The sequence below is a fragment of the Electrona antarctica genome (genome assembly GCF_951216825.1).
Source record: "Electrona antarctica genome assembly, chromosome: 10".
Taxonomy (NCBI): Eukaryota; Metazoa; Chordata; class Actinopteri; order Myctophiformes; family Myctophidae; genus Electrona; species Electrona antarctica.
The window spans coordinates 32,645,399-32,659,766 of record NC_136791.1 but is presented as its reverse complement, the minus strand read 5'-3'; the positions used below and the strand labels follow the sequence as shown (position 1 = coordinate 32,659,766).

The following is a 14,368-nucleotide window of genomic DNA, read 5'->3' as shown; positions in this document are numbered from 1 at the left end:
GAACGATTATATCGGTAATGTATTGCGCTGTCTGAAAATGACAAGCGTCTGCGGAAGTAACATCTTGTACACACAGCAGCAGTCGGTGTTCTAACAGGTTGCAGGTGTAAGCAGGACTAGAGGAGGAATATTCGGGCTTTGGTGTTGGTTTCATTCAGCAGCAGCAAAAAACAAAAAAACAAAAACAACCTTTCCGTTTCGACAGCACACCACCCCGACTACGACTGCTGCTGCTGCTGCTATATGTTTGTAGAACAGACAACGTAGAGAGACAGATATTTTTGTTTACACTTTCACTCCACCCGGTGTAATTTCCCTCTCACCCCCGTTATAACATGGACGGGGCATTGTTGTCGTCGTCAGGGACTGCAGATAAAAACCAACCGGCTTCTTCTCCGCCCGAAAATGGGGAGAAAGATGCCGGTGGTGACGCGAACCATCCCTCCGCGACCTCTGGTGCTGATGTGGCCCGGGCGAGATGGACGCTGCTGCGACAGGTATAGCCTAACGTCTTGTACTGCAAATACAGTTTTTATGAACGTGCTGGCATTTCGCACACCGTTACACATTGCATACTGCGCATTTTACTGTCTATAGTGTCTATAGTGTGACAGCAATATATATCTGACTGAGGGATGTTTATGTCCACAAACGTCAAAACGTATTATTGAGAAACATATTGTTTACATTTAATTTTACGGTCTACAAATACCACCAAGGGTTACATCATGTGGTTTAAGAGACTATAAACTACAACCAGGAGACAGACAGGGTACTATACTGTAACTACAGTAGCAACAGCCAACAGGTCTTTGCTTTTTCGCCTTATATGGGCATTTTCACTGGCACACTTGCAGGAACCTATATTCAGCATGCCTCAGTCCTCTGGTATTATATAATGCTGGATTTCCATGGGGCTCTTGTCTTGTCAGGAGAGCAATGTGCTTTAATTAATCATTTTAACTATCACTTGTTTCGCACCAAGGCATGATTAAACACACATTTCCAATACTTAATACGTAAATCTCTTTAAGTCCTGTCATAGACAACAACGTGAGTTGATTTCCGGATGTTTCCAGGGGTCCAATGGTAAGAGAAAGGTGTCAGGATCAGTTTCAGAGACCAAACAATAAGTACGTCGATCGAATCTCTTTCAAATGGCACCATGGAAGCAACGACTCGTGTTTCTCTGTGTGTTTGATCACAGATGTCCTGTGTAAGGTGCAGTCTTGTGACTTTCAAAACTGGGTAGATAGATTACAAGTAAGATCAGGTTCAACCAAGCTCAGCTTGAATGTTTTTAGTGTTTTAGTTGCATGACTTAAATTTTATAGCTTCTGCAAATATTGTGCTTTGTGATGGAAAGTAACAGATGTGGGGGTAATAGTACTAGTGACATCTAAAAAAATCAATGAATCCCTCCATAGTCCATACAGGTAGTCTTTTGAGCCAGACTGTTGCCTCCCACATTCAAAAGCATTCAGACATTGTGGAATAGTTGTCTGGCTACGCACGGCACGACTACTCCATACCTATCTGTCTGTCTATCGGTCTGTGTCTCTCCCGGTCTGTCTGTCTTGTCTGAGCCAACATATTCTCATGCCCTACTCATTATATTTCACCACTTTGCCAAATGTAGGCTAATGTAGAACGTTTGGTGTCCGTTGCTGATGCCAAGGATGGCCTTTATCTTACCATAAGGATGGAATTATCATAACTGATTCACATCCTATATTGGTAAAATGCAACTCGGATAGCTCTGTTTGCAGAATTGGGCTTCAGTTGTGTACAAGTGCGGCATAAGCCAAGCGATTGGATTGGCCATGACGGGTGGTGTGCCTGCATTGTTTGTCAGTCAGTGTTCCATCCCACTTCTCTCTCTTTCTCAGGTGTTGCGTAAGAAGCAGGTGGACAATCCAGAGATCAAGCAGGTGTCCGTCCGCAGGTTTTCCTCCTTTAACCTTTTCACAAGGTCAAGGGTCGTGACCAAATACCCCTGTGAGCCCTCAGATGGTCAATGGGTGGAGTACCGAAGTGTCTCCTTTCCCGAGTACAGTGCCTTCCTCAGGTACACACACACACACACGCGCACACACACACACTTCTGTGTGGGAAGTGAACGTGATATTGTTTATTTATAACTTGTAACTTCTGTGTGGGAAGTGAATGTGATATTGTTTATTTATGTTGTTGGTGTCTTATAATCCCGTAAGGGATGGGTCTTAACGACAAGACACGAAAATAAAAATTCATTCATTCATTCATTCATTCATTCACACACACAGAAACGAACGCCTTTCGGCACGCTGACCTTCCTCAGCGTTTCACACACTGAAACGCTGAGGAAGGCCGGCATACCGAAACGCATTCGTTTCTCTAGGTGGACTGCTGCTGCTGCATGTGATTTCATGAAATAAAGAAACTCAAACTTTATTAAGAGAGTGCGGATATTCCCCTTTTTCCACATGCTACTTAAAGCATGATGAAATTTGGAGATTTTTACCATATATTGGTTGTCTATGGTGTGGTATACAAAAATAGCCATAACTTATTTCACAATGTTCTCTTACCCCATATTCTAAGAATATTATTGTCAAATCCACACTAAAAATTTGGAATCAATTCAGGCGCCACTTTGGTCTACAAGCTCAGTCCTTCTTCGCCCCAATAGCAGCAAACCCTTTATTCCATCCATCTTTGAGTGATAATGCCTTATCTTTATGGTCATCACTTGGTATTACGAATCTCAGGGATCTGTATATTGGCAATGTATTTGCCTCCTTTCAACAGCTATCTGAAAAATATTCCCTTTCAAATCAACATTTATTTCGATATCTTCAGATTCGCAGTTTTGTGCGCAGCCTTAACCCTGTATTTCCAAACCTTCCAGAGGCCACAGAGGTTGATTCCTTTTTAACTCCATTGTCGAGCACGAATGGCCTAATATCTATTATGTACAATTGTATTTTCTCTTTGCGGCCTACTTCAATAGAAAATATTAAGAACAAATGGGAAGAGGATTTGGGAGAAGAAATCTCAAATGATGATTGGGAAGATATTTTACGTCTTGTCCACTCTTCTTCCATTTGTGCAAGGCATGGGCTAATCCAATGCAAAATTATCCATCGTGTACATTTCACTAAAGTTAGGTTATCCAAAATATATGGTGATATTGATCCCCTGTGTGATAGGTGTCGCTCGGCCCCTGCCACGTATATACATATGTTTTAGTTTTCTTTACGTAGATATTGGACTGAGATCTTTGACACTATGTCAAGGAGTGTTGGGATACCATTTGAACCAAATGTAATGACGGCTATTTTTGGTGGCCTTTACCACTCGCTAGGCGTATAATTCTGATGAAATGGAAGTCCTCTGCTCCCCCAACCCATCTTCACTGGATTAGAGATGTACTCCACTTTATTGGTGTGAACGTGCATCCGAACTCTGGTGCGGATCAAAGAAACGAACCATGGTCTGACCTGAATCTGAGCATGCTAGACATGATCTCCGACGCAGCTGGGTTGTTTAGTATATTTATTATTAGGAACCATGTGTGGGTGCACTGCCACGTCCATTATGTTTTGGAGGGGTGACCAATGCCCATGCCATGTTGTGTCTTGTCTTGTCAATGCCTGTCAATAAATCAATCAATCATTTGTGCGTCTTTTAGAGACGACCTGGGACCTCTCAGGGTGGACGAAGTCCTCACCAGCTTTGATAACACCGGCAACGTCTGTGAGTACATAAAGTTTGACCTTTTTATTATCTCTACCAGGCAGGCAGAGATATTGCAATTGCTTATGTGTACCTGTGTGTCTATTGGCTGCTAATCCCGCAAACTAATGTGCTGCCAAGCCCAGAATATTTGTCAAATTGGTCAATGGCAACTACATCAGATTTGGGAATGAATAATCCCAGAGCAAACGTGTCTCCAGGGCTATGGGATACGCATCCCATGAGGCTATGGACCAGAACTAGCCTATACTATAGATTTATTTGGGTTAATTGGTAATTAAAGGAGGCAAGGAGCTGTAAGTGATGTATTTTGGTAAAAGCTGCTAAAAGCAGTATTCTGATGATAATATAATAAACTAGAATAAGTGCCCTTCTGGGCACAGGTCTCCACCAGGAGGATAGGAGTGTGTGTGATGTTTGGAAAAATGTTTAGGAGTAATATAAACATGTTTATTTGGGGTTTTTGTGTGTGTGTGTGTGGGTGTGGGTGTGGGTGTGTGTGTGTGTGTGTGTGTGACGCGACTTGGCCTGTTGTAGCGCCACCATGAGGCTGATTTGAAAACTGTCAAGTGGCATTTCTTCCTCAGCCTAGTAGTGGGAATAGGCATGCACAGTTTCACCGCAATCGGACGCTGCGTTGAGGAGTTGTGATTTGTACAAAACGGGCTACTCCTGAAAACTTTAGATGCCAATCGTAGCCAATCAGGATGGATAATTATGAGAAATCAAACAAATCACATGATCACATGACTATGGAGAGCATGTGTACCGATTTGCGTGACATTTGGATGAAATCTGAAGGAGTAATATTAGAAAATGTGTTTTACATATGTTGGCCTGCTGGTGGCGCTATAAAGAGCAGATGTGAAAAATTCCAGGCAAAGGTTTTTCCTTGGCCTCTAGGGAGTGTGCATACATGGTTTTACACAGATCGGTGCAGTTATAGGTAAAAACACAAATTGGCCAGTTATAGCGCCACCATGAGGCTGAGTTGAAAATATTCAAGTGGCATTTCTTCCTCTGCCTAATGGGAATGTGCGTGCAAGATTTCACGGAAATCACACGATGTGTTCATGATTTGCAGCATTTAGTTTGAAACGGAGCACTCCTGCGAACTTTGGAAGCCAATCGTAGCCAATCAGGATAGAGTCATAATGTTTGGACAAAATCTGTAGGTGTACTGTCAAAACATTTGTTTTGCACAAAGCGGCCTCCTGGTGGCGCTATAACAGGCCAATGTGAAAACTTTGGAGCAGAGGTTCAGCTCTGGCATCCAGGGAGTGTGTGTGCAGAGTATGGCTGCGATCAAGCCAACGGTGCCAGAGATTAGCTGTTCACAGACGGACGGACGGACGGACGGACGGACACACGGACGGACACACGGACGGACGGACACACGGACGGACGGACGGAGTGCAAAACATACTCTCTCCCCATGCCTTCGGCCTGGTGGAGACAATGATCAGCATACCACCACCATAATAACTGCTACACTTCAGTACCAGAGGTTTCATATTTATCAGCTTAAAATGTATAGTGTTCCAGTTCCAACTTTGTCTTCACTTTCACTTGTGTATCCTGTATCCTGAACTGTATGAGTTATCTCTCCTGATTGGATGAAATTGTTGTTATCACGACCTGAAAATGTATTCACTATAATGCATAGCATTGATTACTATCATAATTTAGAACCATTGGAAAAAAACATCAACCATAAAATGATTCGTTTGGCCCACTCTTTGGAAACAAACCAATCCACTTGCACTCTGCATGGACGTGGTCCTTTCCCTTTAGTTATAGACCCTTTGTCTGGCACTCGTTCTTGGCAAGCATATGATTTGTTGAGGCAAAGGTCATAGGTGGTCTTTAACCAACCAGATGACTCCGTGTAAGTCATGGGTCAGAGGCGAAGGCCATGGCTAGGGGCTGTCCATGGCATGAACTCTGATTAAGGCGTACAGGTCATGACTTCACAGCAGCAGACCTCTCTGCATCCCACTGGAAGGGATTAACCCCCCCCCCCCCCCCTTCTACATGAGGACAGACCAGAATCCATCTATTTTTTAGGGGTGCTATAGTAGCCCCTCCTATAAACGGATATAGTGTAGATTCTGTCCTAACACAATGCCATTGACAATGAATGGAGAATTTACGTCATATGTGTCTGAGCAAATTGGCTGTCGGCATGTCTGCCGGTATGTCGGTGGAAACCCTTGGCCAATAAGGGACCACCATTCTTGGTGACGTAACTAAGGTATGTTTCAAGGTTGGTATATAAGGTCAATAATTGATTAGAGCGCCCCTCACTTCACAAAGGTGTGATTTTTGTTTTACATTTAGAGATCTGAGGAAAGGGAGAGAGAGAGGGTTGTGTGTTCCCTCTCTGGGACAGTGGAGCTCTATGTTCAGATACTGTATACAGTATATATGCTCCCAATCCCATCTCTCCCCCAACATCTCTTTTTCTTCTTATTTTCACAACACGCTCACTTCCTCCATCCTCCCCCTCTCTCAACTGCTCCGTCTCCTCCTCTCTTCCACCCATCCATTACCCCACTTCTCTCAGCTGGAGGTGTGCATGGCCAGATGGGTAACTGAGTTCCTGACCTGGCCAGTGGATTAGCACAGCTGGAGGAGGGAAGGGTAGGGGAGGAGAGAATAGAAGAGACATTGCTGGGGTGTGTGTGTGTGTGTGTGTGTGTGTGTGTGTGTGTGTGTGTGTGTGTGTGTGGGGAGAGAGAGAGAGAGAGAGAGGAGAGTCACTGGAGTGGTGCAAGGGGAACACCTTCCTCAGACAATGAGCCAGTCACCTCCCTCCCTCTCTCCCTGTGTCTCTCTGTCTCTCTGTCAGAGACTTTGGGGGGAGAGATTTGGGGCAAGTAATGCGTGAGATCAATTAGGATTGGTTGAGAGGAGGCTTTGAAAGCCCCAGAGGTGACCCTGTCAGAGCCCTGGGGTATGTAGGAGGGGGAACAGAGAGAAAGAAACCCTCTAGGCGTGCACACACACACACACACACACACACACACACACACACACACACACACACACACACACACACACACACGAGTGCACACACACAATATCACATCCCGACACCCACCTTTTTGACCATCTTTGTAATCGCCCCCACCCCTGAGGTGTGGACAAGCCCAAATCCTAGGGGTCCTTGTCCTCCTGAATAGCAGGCTAAAACGCCTGGCTGGATTAGCCCACCGCCTCCAAAATGTGTGGACTCAGCTTAAAACTGATGCCCCCCTTCAAAATCATGACCCACTCCCCGGGCTATTTTGTTTGCCACATCCCCACTCCCCGTATTTGAACAATACCTTGTTTCTTAAGTTGACGATAAGCTAGAGTCAATGGTTTTTGACGTCAACACTACAAGTGCCAATGTTGTCCGTCAGGAAGATGTTTTAGAAAACAACGTGTCCACTTCTGAAAATGTGTACCAAATACTAATAGTCACTGCCATGCATCTCCACTTCAAAAATAATATAGGTGTTTATCAGTAAAAGTGTGGTGACTGGTGACACATTCGTGTGCAGCATTGATCAGATAAATAATTCCACACTTCTTATAAACTACACTTGTTTTGTCTTATGTAGATGTAACCACTTTATAGACACTTTATTATACTCTCTTTGAATGCTATGTTTGCAGGGTTGATTTGAATTAGAACAATTGGGGTTCCATTCAGACAATAACACGGTGGGCTTGATTACTGTGCACTTTGTGAACTCTGACCTGCCGACCTCGCTGGTTTTAAGCTGACCATGGCTGCTTGTCATCGGAGGGCTGTTTTGCAAGGCTGTTGTTTAGGGTTTTAGAGGTGCTTGTTTCCTGCTATGGATTAAGATTTTTGGACACAATTCACAATACTGGCCCTCCAGGCTGACTAAAGAACACATCAGATCGTGCGTGCATGTGCGTGTGTGCGTGAGGGTTTAGGCTTATGACTTGTTGACATTTGAAGGGTTTTAATATGAGCTTGTTGGGGTGTCCGGTCACCACTACGGGGTTCAAGCAAAGGCTACTGGTATGGTGTCTCTCTCTCAATCACCCCCCCCCCCCTACACACACACACACACACACTAGGGCTCCCCTGAATGGTATAGCCCATGTAAGAAAATATAATATAACAATATAACAAAAAAGTATTGTGTTATCGATGTGTGCTGGATCAGTCCCATGTTGCTATAGCTTCATGTGCAGTGTACCTCGTGCCGACTGCGAGGAATGCTTTCTATGTGGCTGTGTGTATGTTAAACCCGTCATCTTAACAGGTTCCATCCATCCGACGTGTCCACACGTCATAGGGAATCCAATCAACGGATGCGCTAGGACGCATCCTCAATGATATCAGGCGAGAGAATAATATTCTGAATTCTTTCCTTTTTAATTTTTGAGTGAGCCTCTAAGGCCACCGTACGCTTCGCTCTTCATTCATATGCGCGTCCCGTTCACTTAGATGGCAGAAAGAATGCCTCGTATCTGCTAATCCAGGGCGCTCTCCGTGATTTTGATCGGATGGATATACTAGCGCTTCATTTATGACTTCTCATCTCGTTCAAAATATGAACGCTTTGGAGCTTTTAGCGATAGAGTAGTTTTTTTCCCGGATTGTTTCTAGGGGGGGGGGGGGGGGGGGGGGGGTTCAGAGTAAAACGGTTTTCCCGGAACCCCAGAGCTCCTATTTTGAAGGAATCACGTGAATGATTGTGTTAATCACCTTTATCAGAGACTTCTTTACTGCAGATGTCATTGGCTGTCAGCCTTTCATTCACTGCCCATTATCCTGTCTGTCTGTCTGTCTGTCTGTCTGTGTGACTGTGTGTGCGTGCATCTAATATGTGCGTGTATGGCTCAGTTTACTTTTCCAATTTTAATGTGCACATGACAGACATTTCTGCGCATATATTCACCTGTTTTCTCTGTGGCCCTTTTCCACTGGGGTTGAACCAGTTGAACCAACCACCTAATGTTGAACCAGTTGAACCAACCACCTAATGTTGAACCAGTTGAACCAACCACCTAATGTTGAACCAGTTGAACCAACCACCTAATGTTGAACCAGTTGAACCAACCACCTAATGTTGAACCAGTTGAACCAACCACCTAATGTTGAACCAGTTGAACCAACCACCTAATGTTGAACCAGTTGAACCAACCACCTAATGTTGAACCGGTTCAGAGTCACTGAAAATGAATTGGTTCAGAGCCCTAAATGTTGGTTCGGAACTGGAACCAAAAAATGGCCACCGGTTCCGTGAAAGCACCAAGGTTCCAATCATCTAGAATGGAACCAGTTCTAGAACCAAAGTTCTTTTGGTGGAAAAGGGTGTGTGTATACGTATAATGCGCATTGCGTTTGTATGTATGTGTGCACTGTGCACGTGTTCATATGTGTTTTATTTTTAATCGAGCCTCCCTGTAGTCTCCCCTTGTGCCAAGCCTTTAGTGGAGCCCTGTTTGCATAATTATGCAAATTCTTCTGTGCCATAGTGCTAATTAGCCCTTGTTAGACAATAGCGCTAGACCAGAGGCTGGCAGTCGCACGCACGCACGCACGCACGCACGCACGCACGCACGCACGCACGCACGCACGCACACACGCACGCACGCATTCACGCATTCACGCACGCACGCACGCATTCACGCACGCACGCACGCATTCACGTGTGCATGCGCACACGTGAATTGTGTATTGTGTATAGGCTATACACAATCAGAGGGACAGACTAATAGACCGTTGTTATTAAGAAGAACAGTGCTGTTTACATTTCTTTCTCAATGAAGTGAATTTTATAAATACACAAAAACAGGAGTGATGATGTGTTAATGAGGCATTAGTGTCCTTTTATGTGTCCTATGTCACAAACCTTAACTGTTTGGCCTAAACGTTGCTGTATCAGAGTTGGCCGCTTGTCGGCCTCCTGGTCCTGGGGGCCTTTGTCTGGAAAAGCATACCACAAATGTCCACAGTTTATATGGTATGACAGAATGGATTTAGGCAGCTGTACCAGATTGTCTTTATGAGAAAAACTATTTAGATGTGATGAAAATGGGCATGGTTTTCGTGGCTGTGCGTTTTAATGGAAAGGCCAATGGCTGATAAATGAAGGCAGGAACGGGTACAGGCTTTAGTTCCGACACTATTATTGGTCCGATTAGACCGACAACCTACCTCAAACCCTAACCTAACCATAACCGCAAGCACGGGAGCAGCGCATGTTCGAGACTGTTGTTCCCGCATGTCGGACTAAGGCTCCATCGGAATTACCATCGGATCCCGGCAGGAGGCAGGAACACATTTGAGGCTCATCATCTTTCCGGTGCATGTATCCTCTTTAGTAAATAATACGAACTAGTAGGAGATGAGAGTATTTTGTAGCCTGGCGTGGCCAGACTAATATACCTGCTGCTATTTCCTTTTAGCTCTGGCACACTTGTGGTTTCCAGTCTAGGTATTATGGGGGTATTATTAATATATTTCCTCTATCATTGTCAAATATAAATGTCTGTAAAAATGGCCTTATTTAGATTTCACAACAGATGGAATGACTCGGGTATACTAATAGTAGTCCTCCTGCTGGTTTCTTTGGGGTGAGCACAGTAAATAAATACGCCTGATGATTGGTGTCTTGTATTCCACACAGAGAGGAGGAACAAGCTAGGGGTGTAACGATATAATAACTGCATCCAAAAACCCATTTTAATTTCAAGAATCGAGGTATATCGAAATGAAAACAGCAACATTGACTATGTATCGAATCGTATCGTTTTGCAATGCAAATAATCGGTATCGAATTGTTTTGGTATGCAAATATTCGATTGTATCAATACTACATTTTTGTGTTTGATATTTAGCAATTTTTAGAAGAAAAAATAAAAAGAGGGGATTAATTACTTAGCTTAAAATAATGTCAATGCATTTTAAATAGTTACTGTATCAATTTCAAATCATTGAATCGTATCGTATCGCCCTAATGAACCAATATCGTCCATGTATCGTATCGTCAACCATGTATCGTGATATGTATCGTATCGCTGTTAAAATGTATCGTTACACCCCTAGAACAAGCACACTATTTGCTCAACCGTTTTCAAATGGTTTAATTGCATAGCTTTTCTTTATCTTCAGAAATCTTTGCTATTTCTGTGGGTTGTTTACTATCTTACTGGAGCAGCGTACAGTAGATTTAAATGCCACCCTTGCAGAGTTAATTTAGCTGTGATGCCACAGCGATGGTCTTTCAGTCTGTAATTTAACTAATGTGTGTGTGTGTGTGTGTCCATTTGGCTTTGCTGTGCTAGAGTAATGGGGGATTGGATGTACATAAGACGTAAGTGGCTCCAGGGCACATTGGAGGAGTTACTGCTTGACTTAATAGAAAGTAATTGTTGTTCACCTCCGGTCACCTTCATATGTGCACTGGTGGTGGTGTGTGTGTGTGTGTGTGTGTTTGTGGGGGAGAGGCGCAGATAGAACGGACTTGCCTACGAGCTATGAAGTATCACAGGGGTGAGAGACACTTCTAGACACTTGGAAAGTAAACACTAGTCTCCACAATGTAAAAATCTTAGTTCTAGTTTAACTCCGAGAGTACAAATAGAACACCGGTCCGTTTTGGTTCCATTTGAACACACTCAAACACTGAGGATTTTACGGTGCTCTCTGCACTCGGCACAATTTGACGCTAATGCACAGTCAGACACACACACATGCACATTCACATTGCACGCACTCCAGGCTTTCCCTGCACTAAAGCGCCATAATGACCGAGCACAACAGGGACATGAGCTGCTGGCTGTACCCTATCCTTTGCCTATGGAGTCCTGGCTCTATTATATACTGCAGTTAATTACGGTAGTGAGTGTGCATGTGAATGTGAGTTTTTGTGCATGTGTGTTTGTGTGTGTGCGCTCACGTGCATGCGCGTGCTATTAGCAGTAAGCGGTGGGATTAAGTTCAGGAAATGAGTGGAGCGTTAGTCGGGGGCTCCTCTGCATTGTCACCAGCGCTAATACTCGGCTAATTACAAAGACATACTTTAACAGCAAGATCAACTCCCCTATGCCTCCCCGGCTCGCTCACTCCCTTTCTTAACCCCACCCTGGAATTAAGGGGATGAAATGAAAGAGGGAGAGCAAAAAGAAAGAGTAATAACAGGTCTCTAGCCTCCCCAAAAGCTCAGCGTCCCTCTGGACGGTTACAATTATTGGATTTTTCTCCATTTAAGACACCTGACCCCACTGCACCTTTCCCCATCATGTCCCCTAAGGTGGCTAAGCTCAGCTCCAGCGGCCGCTTCTGTAATGCGCACGTGCGTACACGCACGCGCACGCACGCACGCACGCACGCACGCACGCACGCACGCACGCACGCACGCACGCACGCACGCACGCACACACACACACACACACACACACACACACACACACACTACTAACAACACCTCTTAGGGGTGCTTGGAATGTCTTGTCACATAACGCAGGTTCATAAACAAGAATTATGATTTCCTTACACCCTGTGATACTGTTGACATGGATGTTTGTTAGCATACAGTAGATGTTTGTGTTCAGTGAAAGAAAACAAAAGTGGAGAAAAATTTGTAAAATATCTGAGCTTTATGCAGTCAAATTGTGTGTGTGCACTGTGCGTGTGTTGCATACGTGTGTTGCTCGACGTACGTGAGTATGGTTTGTGTGCATCCATTAGAGAGCTAAGTGATTAGTACATTGTAGTTAATTAGGTCCTCTTCTCTCTTGAGCTTGTGAAGTGCACCACTGTGTATTCCCAATGACACACACACACACACACACACACACACACACACACACACACACACACACACACACACACACACACACACACACACACACACACACACACACACACACACACACACAGAGAGAGAGACTGTGTATATGTGTTGTCAGGCCAACAGCAGCATGGAATGGTGTTATGTATGTGTGTGTGTCCCTGATGTTTTACAACAAATAGATGATTAATGTGATTAGTGCATAGGTTGGAGAGTCGAACCGCTAAATGGCTATATATGTGCGTCTGTGATGGCTCCACTCCAAATGTTCATTATCTGTGTGTGTGTGTGTGTGTGTGTGTGTGTGTGTGTGTGTGTGTGTGTGTGTGTGTGTGTGTGTGTGTGTGTGTGTGTGTGTGTGTGTGTGTGTGTGTGTGTGTGTGTGTGTGTGTGTGTGTGTGTGCACATTGTTTGAGAAGATGAGTCCATGTTATGGACAGTATATCCACATATTTGCTCAAATGTTTGATACATACTCATGATATAGATGTGTATATACGTGTGTGTGTGTTGATGCATGTGAGGATGGAGGCGAGTGTGTGTGTGTGCATGATTATATACAGTATGTGTGTGTGTGTGTGTGTGTGTGTGTATATATATATATATATATATATATATGTGTATATATTGCGTATATATTTTTTTATTTTTTACGTTAAACTGTTTTAAAATCATTTCCAAGTACACTTCCCACATCTGTCTAACTACATTTTACAAAGAGAAAGATTGATTGGGTGCAGTAGCTGGCACATATTTGTCTGTCAACATGTCTTTGACATGGCCACTAATGTGTTTGCTAGTGAGCTAAAGAGCCATTAACTCGCTTACATCATGCAGCGTTGCGCGCAAACTGCTACAGTCTTGTTCAAACTGTCAATCTCCCTCTTGTTTCCAGACTCCCCAAAATGGCCCCACGGGGCCCCTAGCTGTCAGCCGACTGTTAGCACCAACAGTGCCCGGCCCGCTAAATGATAAAGCATGTGCTGACGCTAATGGGAGCGCTAAATGCTAATGCAAGCTAGCGCAGGCCTCAGAGGGAAATAGCTAACTGATTTGTCCAAGTGGTCCTCTGAGAGAACGGGAGCACTAATCGCTAACAAGCTGTAGCATCTCTCGGGACATTAGGGCTACAGGGAGTGACGCTTCTGATTCACAACTGCTTTTAATTTCCCTTTTTAGAGCATCACTGAGAGACTGAAACACTCAGAAACACGATTTGAACATTTTCGGAAGATTGACAATAGGCTGAAAACTAAAAAATAAGAATAAAAAAAATGTATACGTGGAGCCCACTTGTTAGAGAAACATTTAAGTAGGCCTAAACTACTTATAGTTAAAACAAATATTTGTTATGTATTTAAAGGGCTTCAATATATTTTATTGGCTCACCTTTGCACTTTCTCCTCTACACGCATGCACACACGCAGAATGCACGCACGCGCGCACACAAACTGACAGACTTATTTTTGGTTCCTGCTATCAGTCTGTCCACAGCAGGCCATGGTGCGGTGGGCCTTTGTGCTTGTCCAGTCAGGCTGAAATGTTCTCTCTCTTCTTTCAAGAGTTGAAGCAAGTTGTAAAGAAAAGAAAGGGATAGGGGACTGAGAGAGGGAGAAGAGATATTAGATGGGTGCAGCATTGTGGCTGTAGGCAGTAGATCTCCCAGGGCTATAGAATGTAACACAGAAGTACGTTCCAGGTAAGCAGATACTGCAAGCAAACAAAAGGAGAAGACTTTGAGGGTGACGTGTTAAACTGTCTTTAAAACATTTATCTGGAACTGTCTTTGAAGCCAGACTGGAATA

At 44.1% G+C, this 14,368-nt stretch overlaps 1 protein-coding gene across 2 annotated transcripts in view; it reads left to right on the top strand.

The window, feature by feature from the left end:
- Window positions 1-69: 69 nt before the first annotated feature.
- The window catches only part of camkmt (calmodulin-lysine N-methyltransferase), a 131,315-nt gene continuing 117,016 nt past the window's right edge, over window positions 70-14,368 (top strand). For both annotated transcript variants that reach the window (XR_013791003.1, XM_079512662.1), the window contains exons 1-3: window positions 70-497; window positions 1,890-2,068; window positions 3,674-3,738. Coding sequence is in view for 1 of the 2 variants with exons in the window: in XM_079512662.1 (XP_079368788.1) it covers window positions 336-497; window positions 1,890-2,068; window positions 3,674-3,738 (406 nt within the window). In the remaining variant the exon portion in view is untranslated. The remainder of the gene's footprint in view (window positions 498-1,889; window positions 2,069-3,673; window positions 3,739-14,368) is intronic.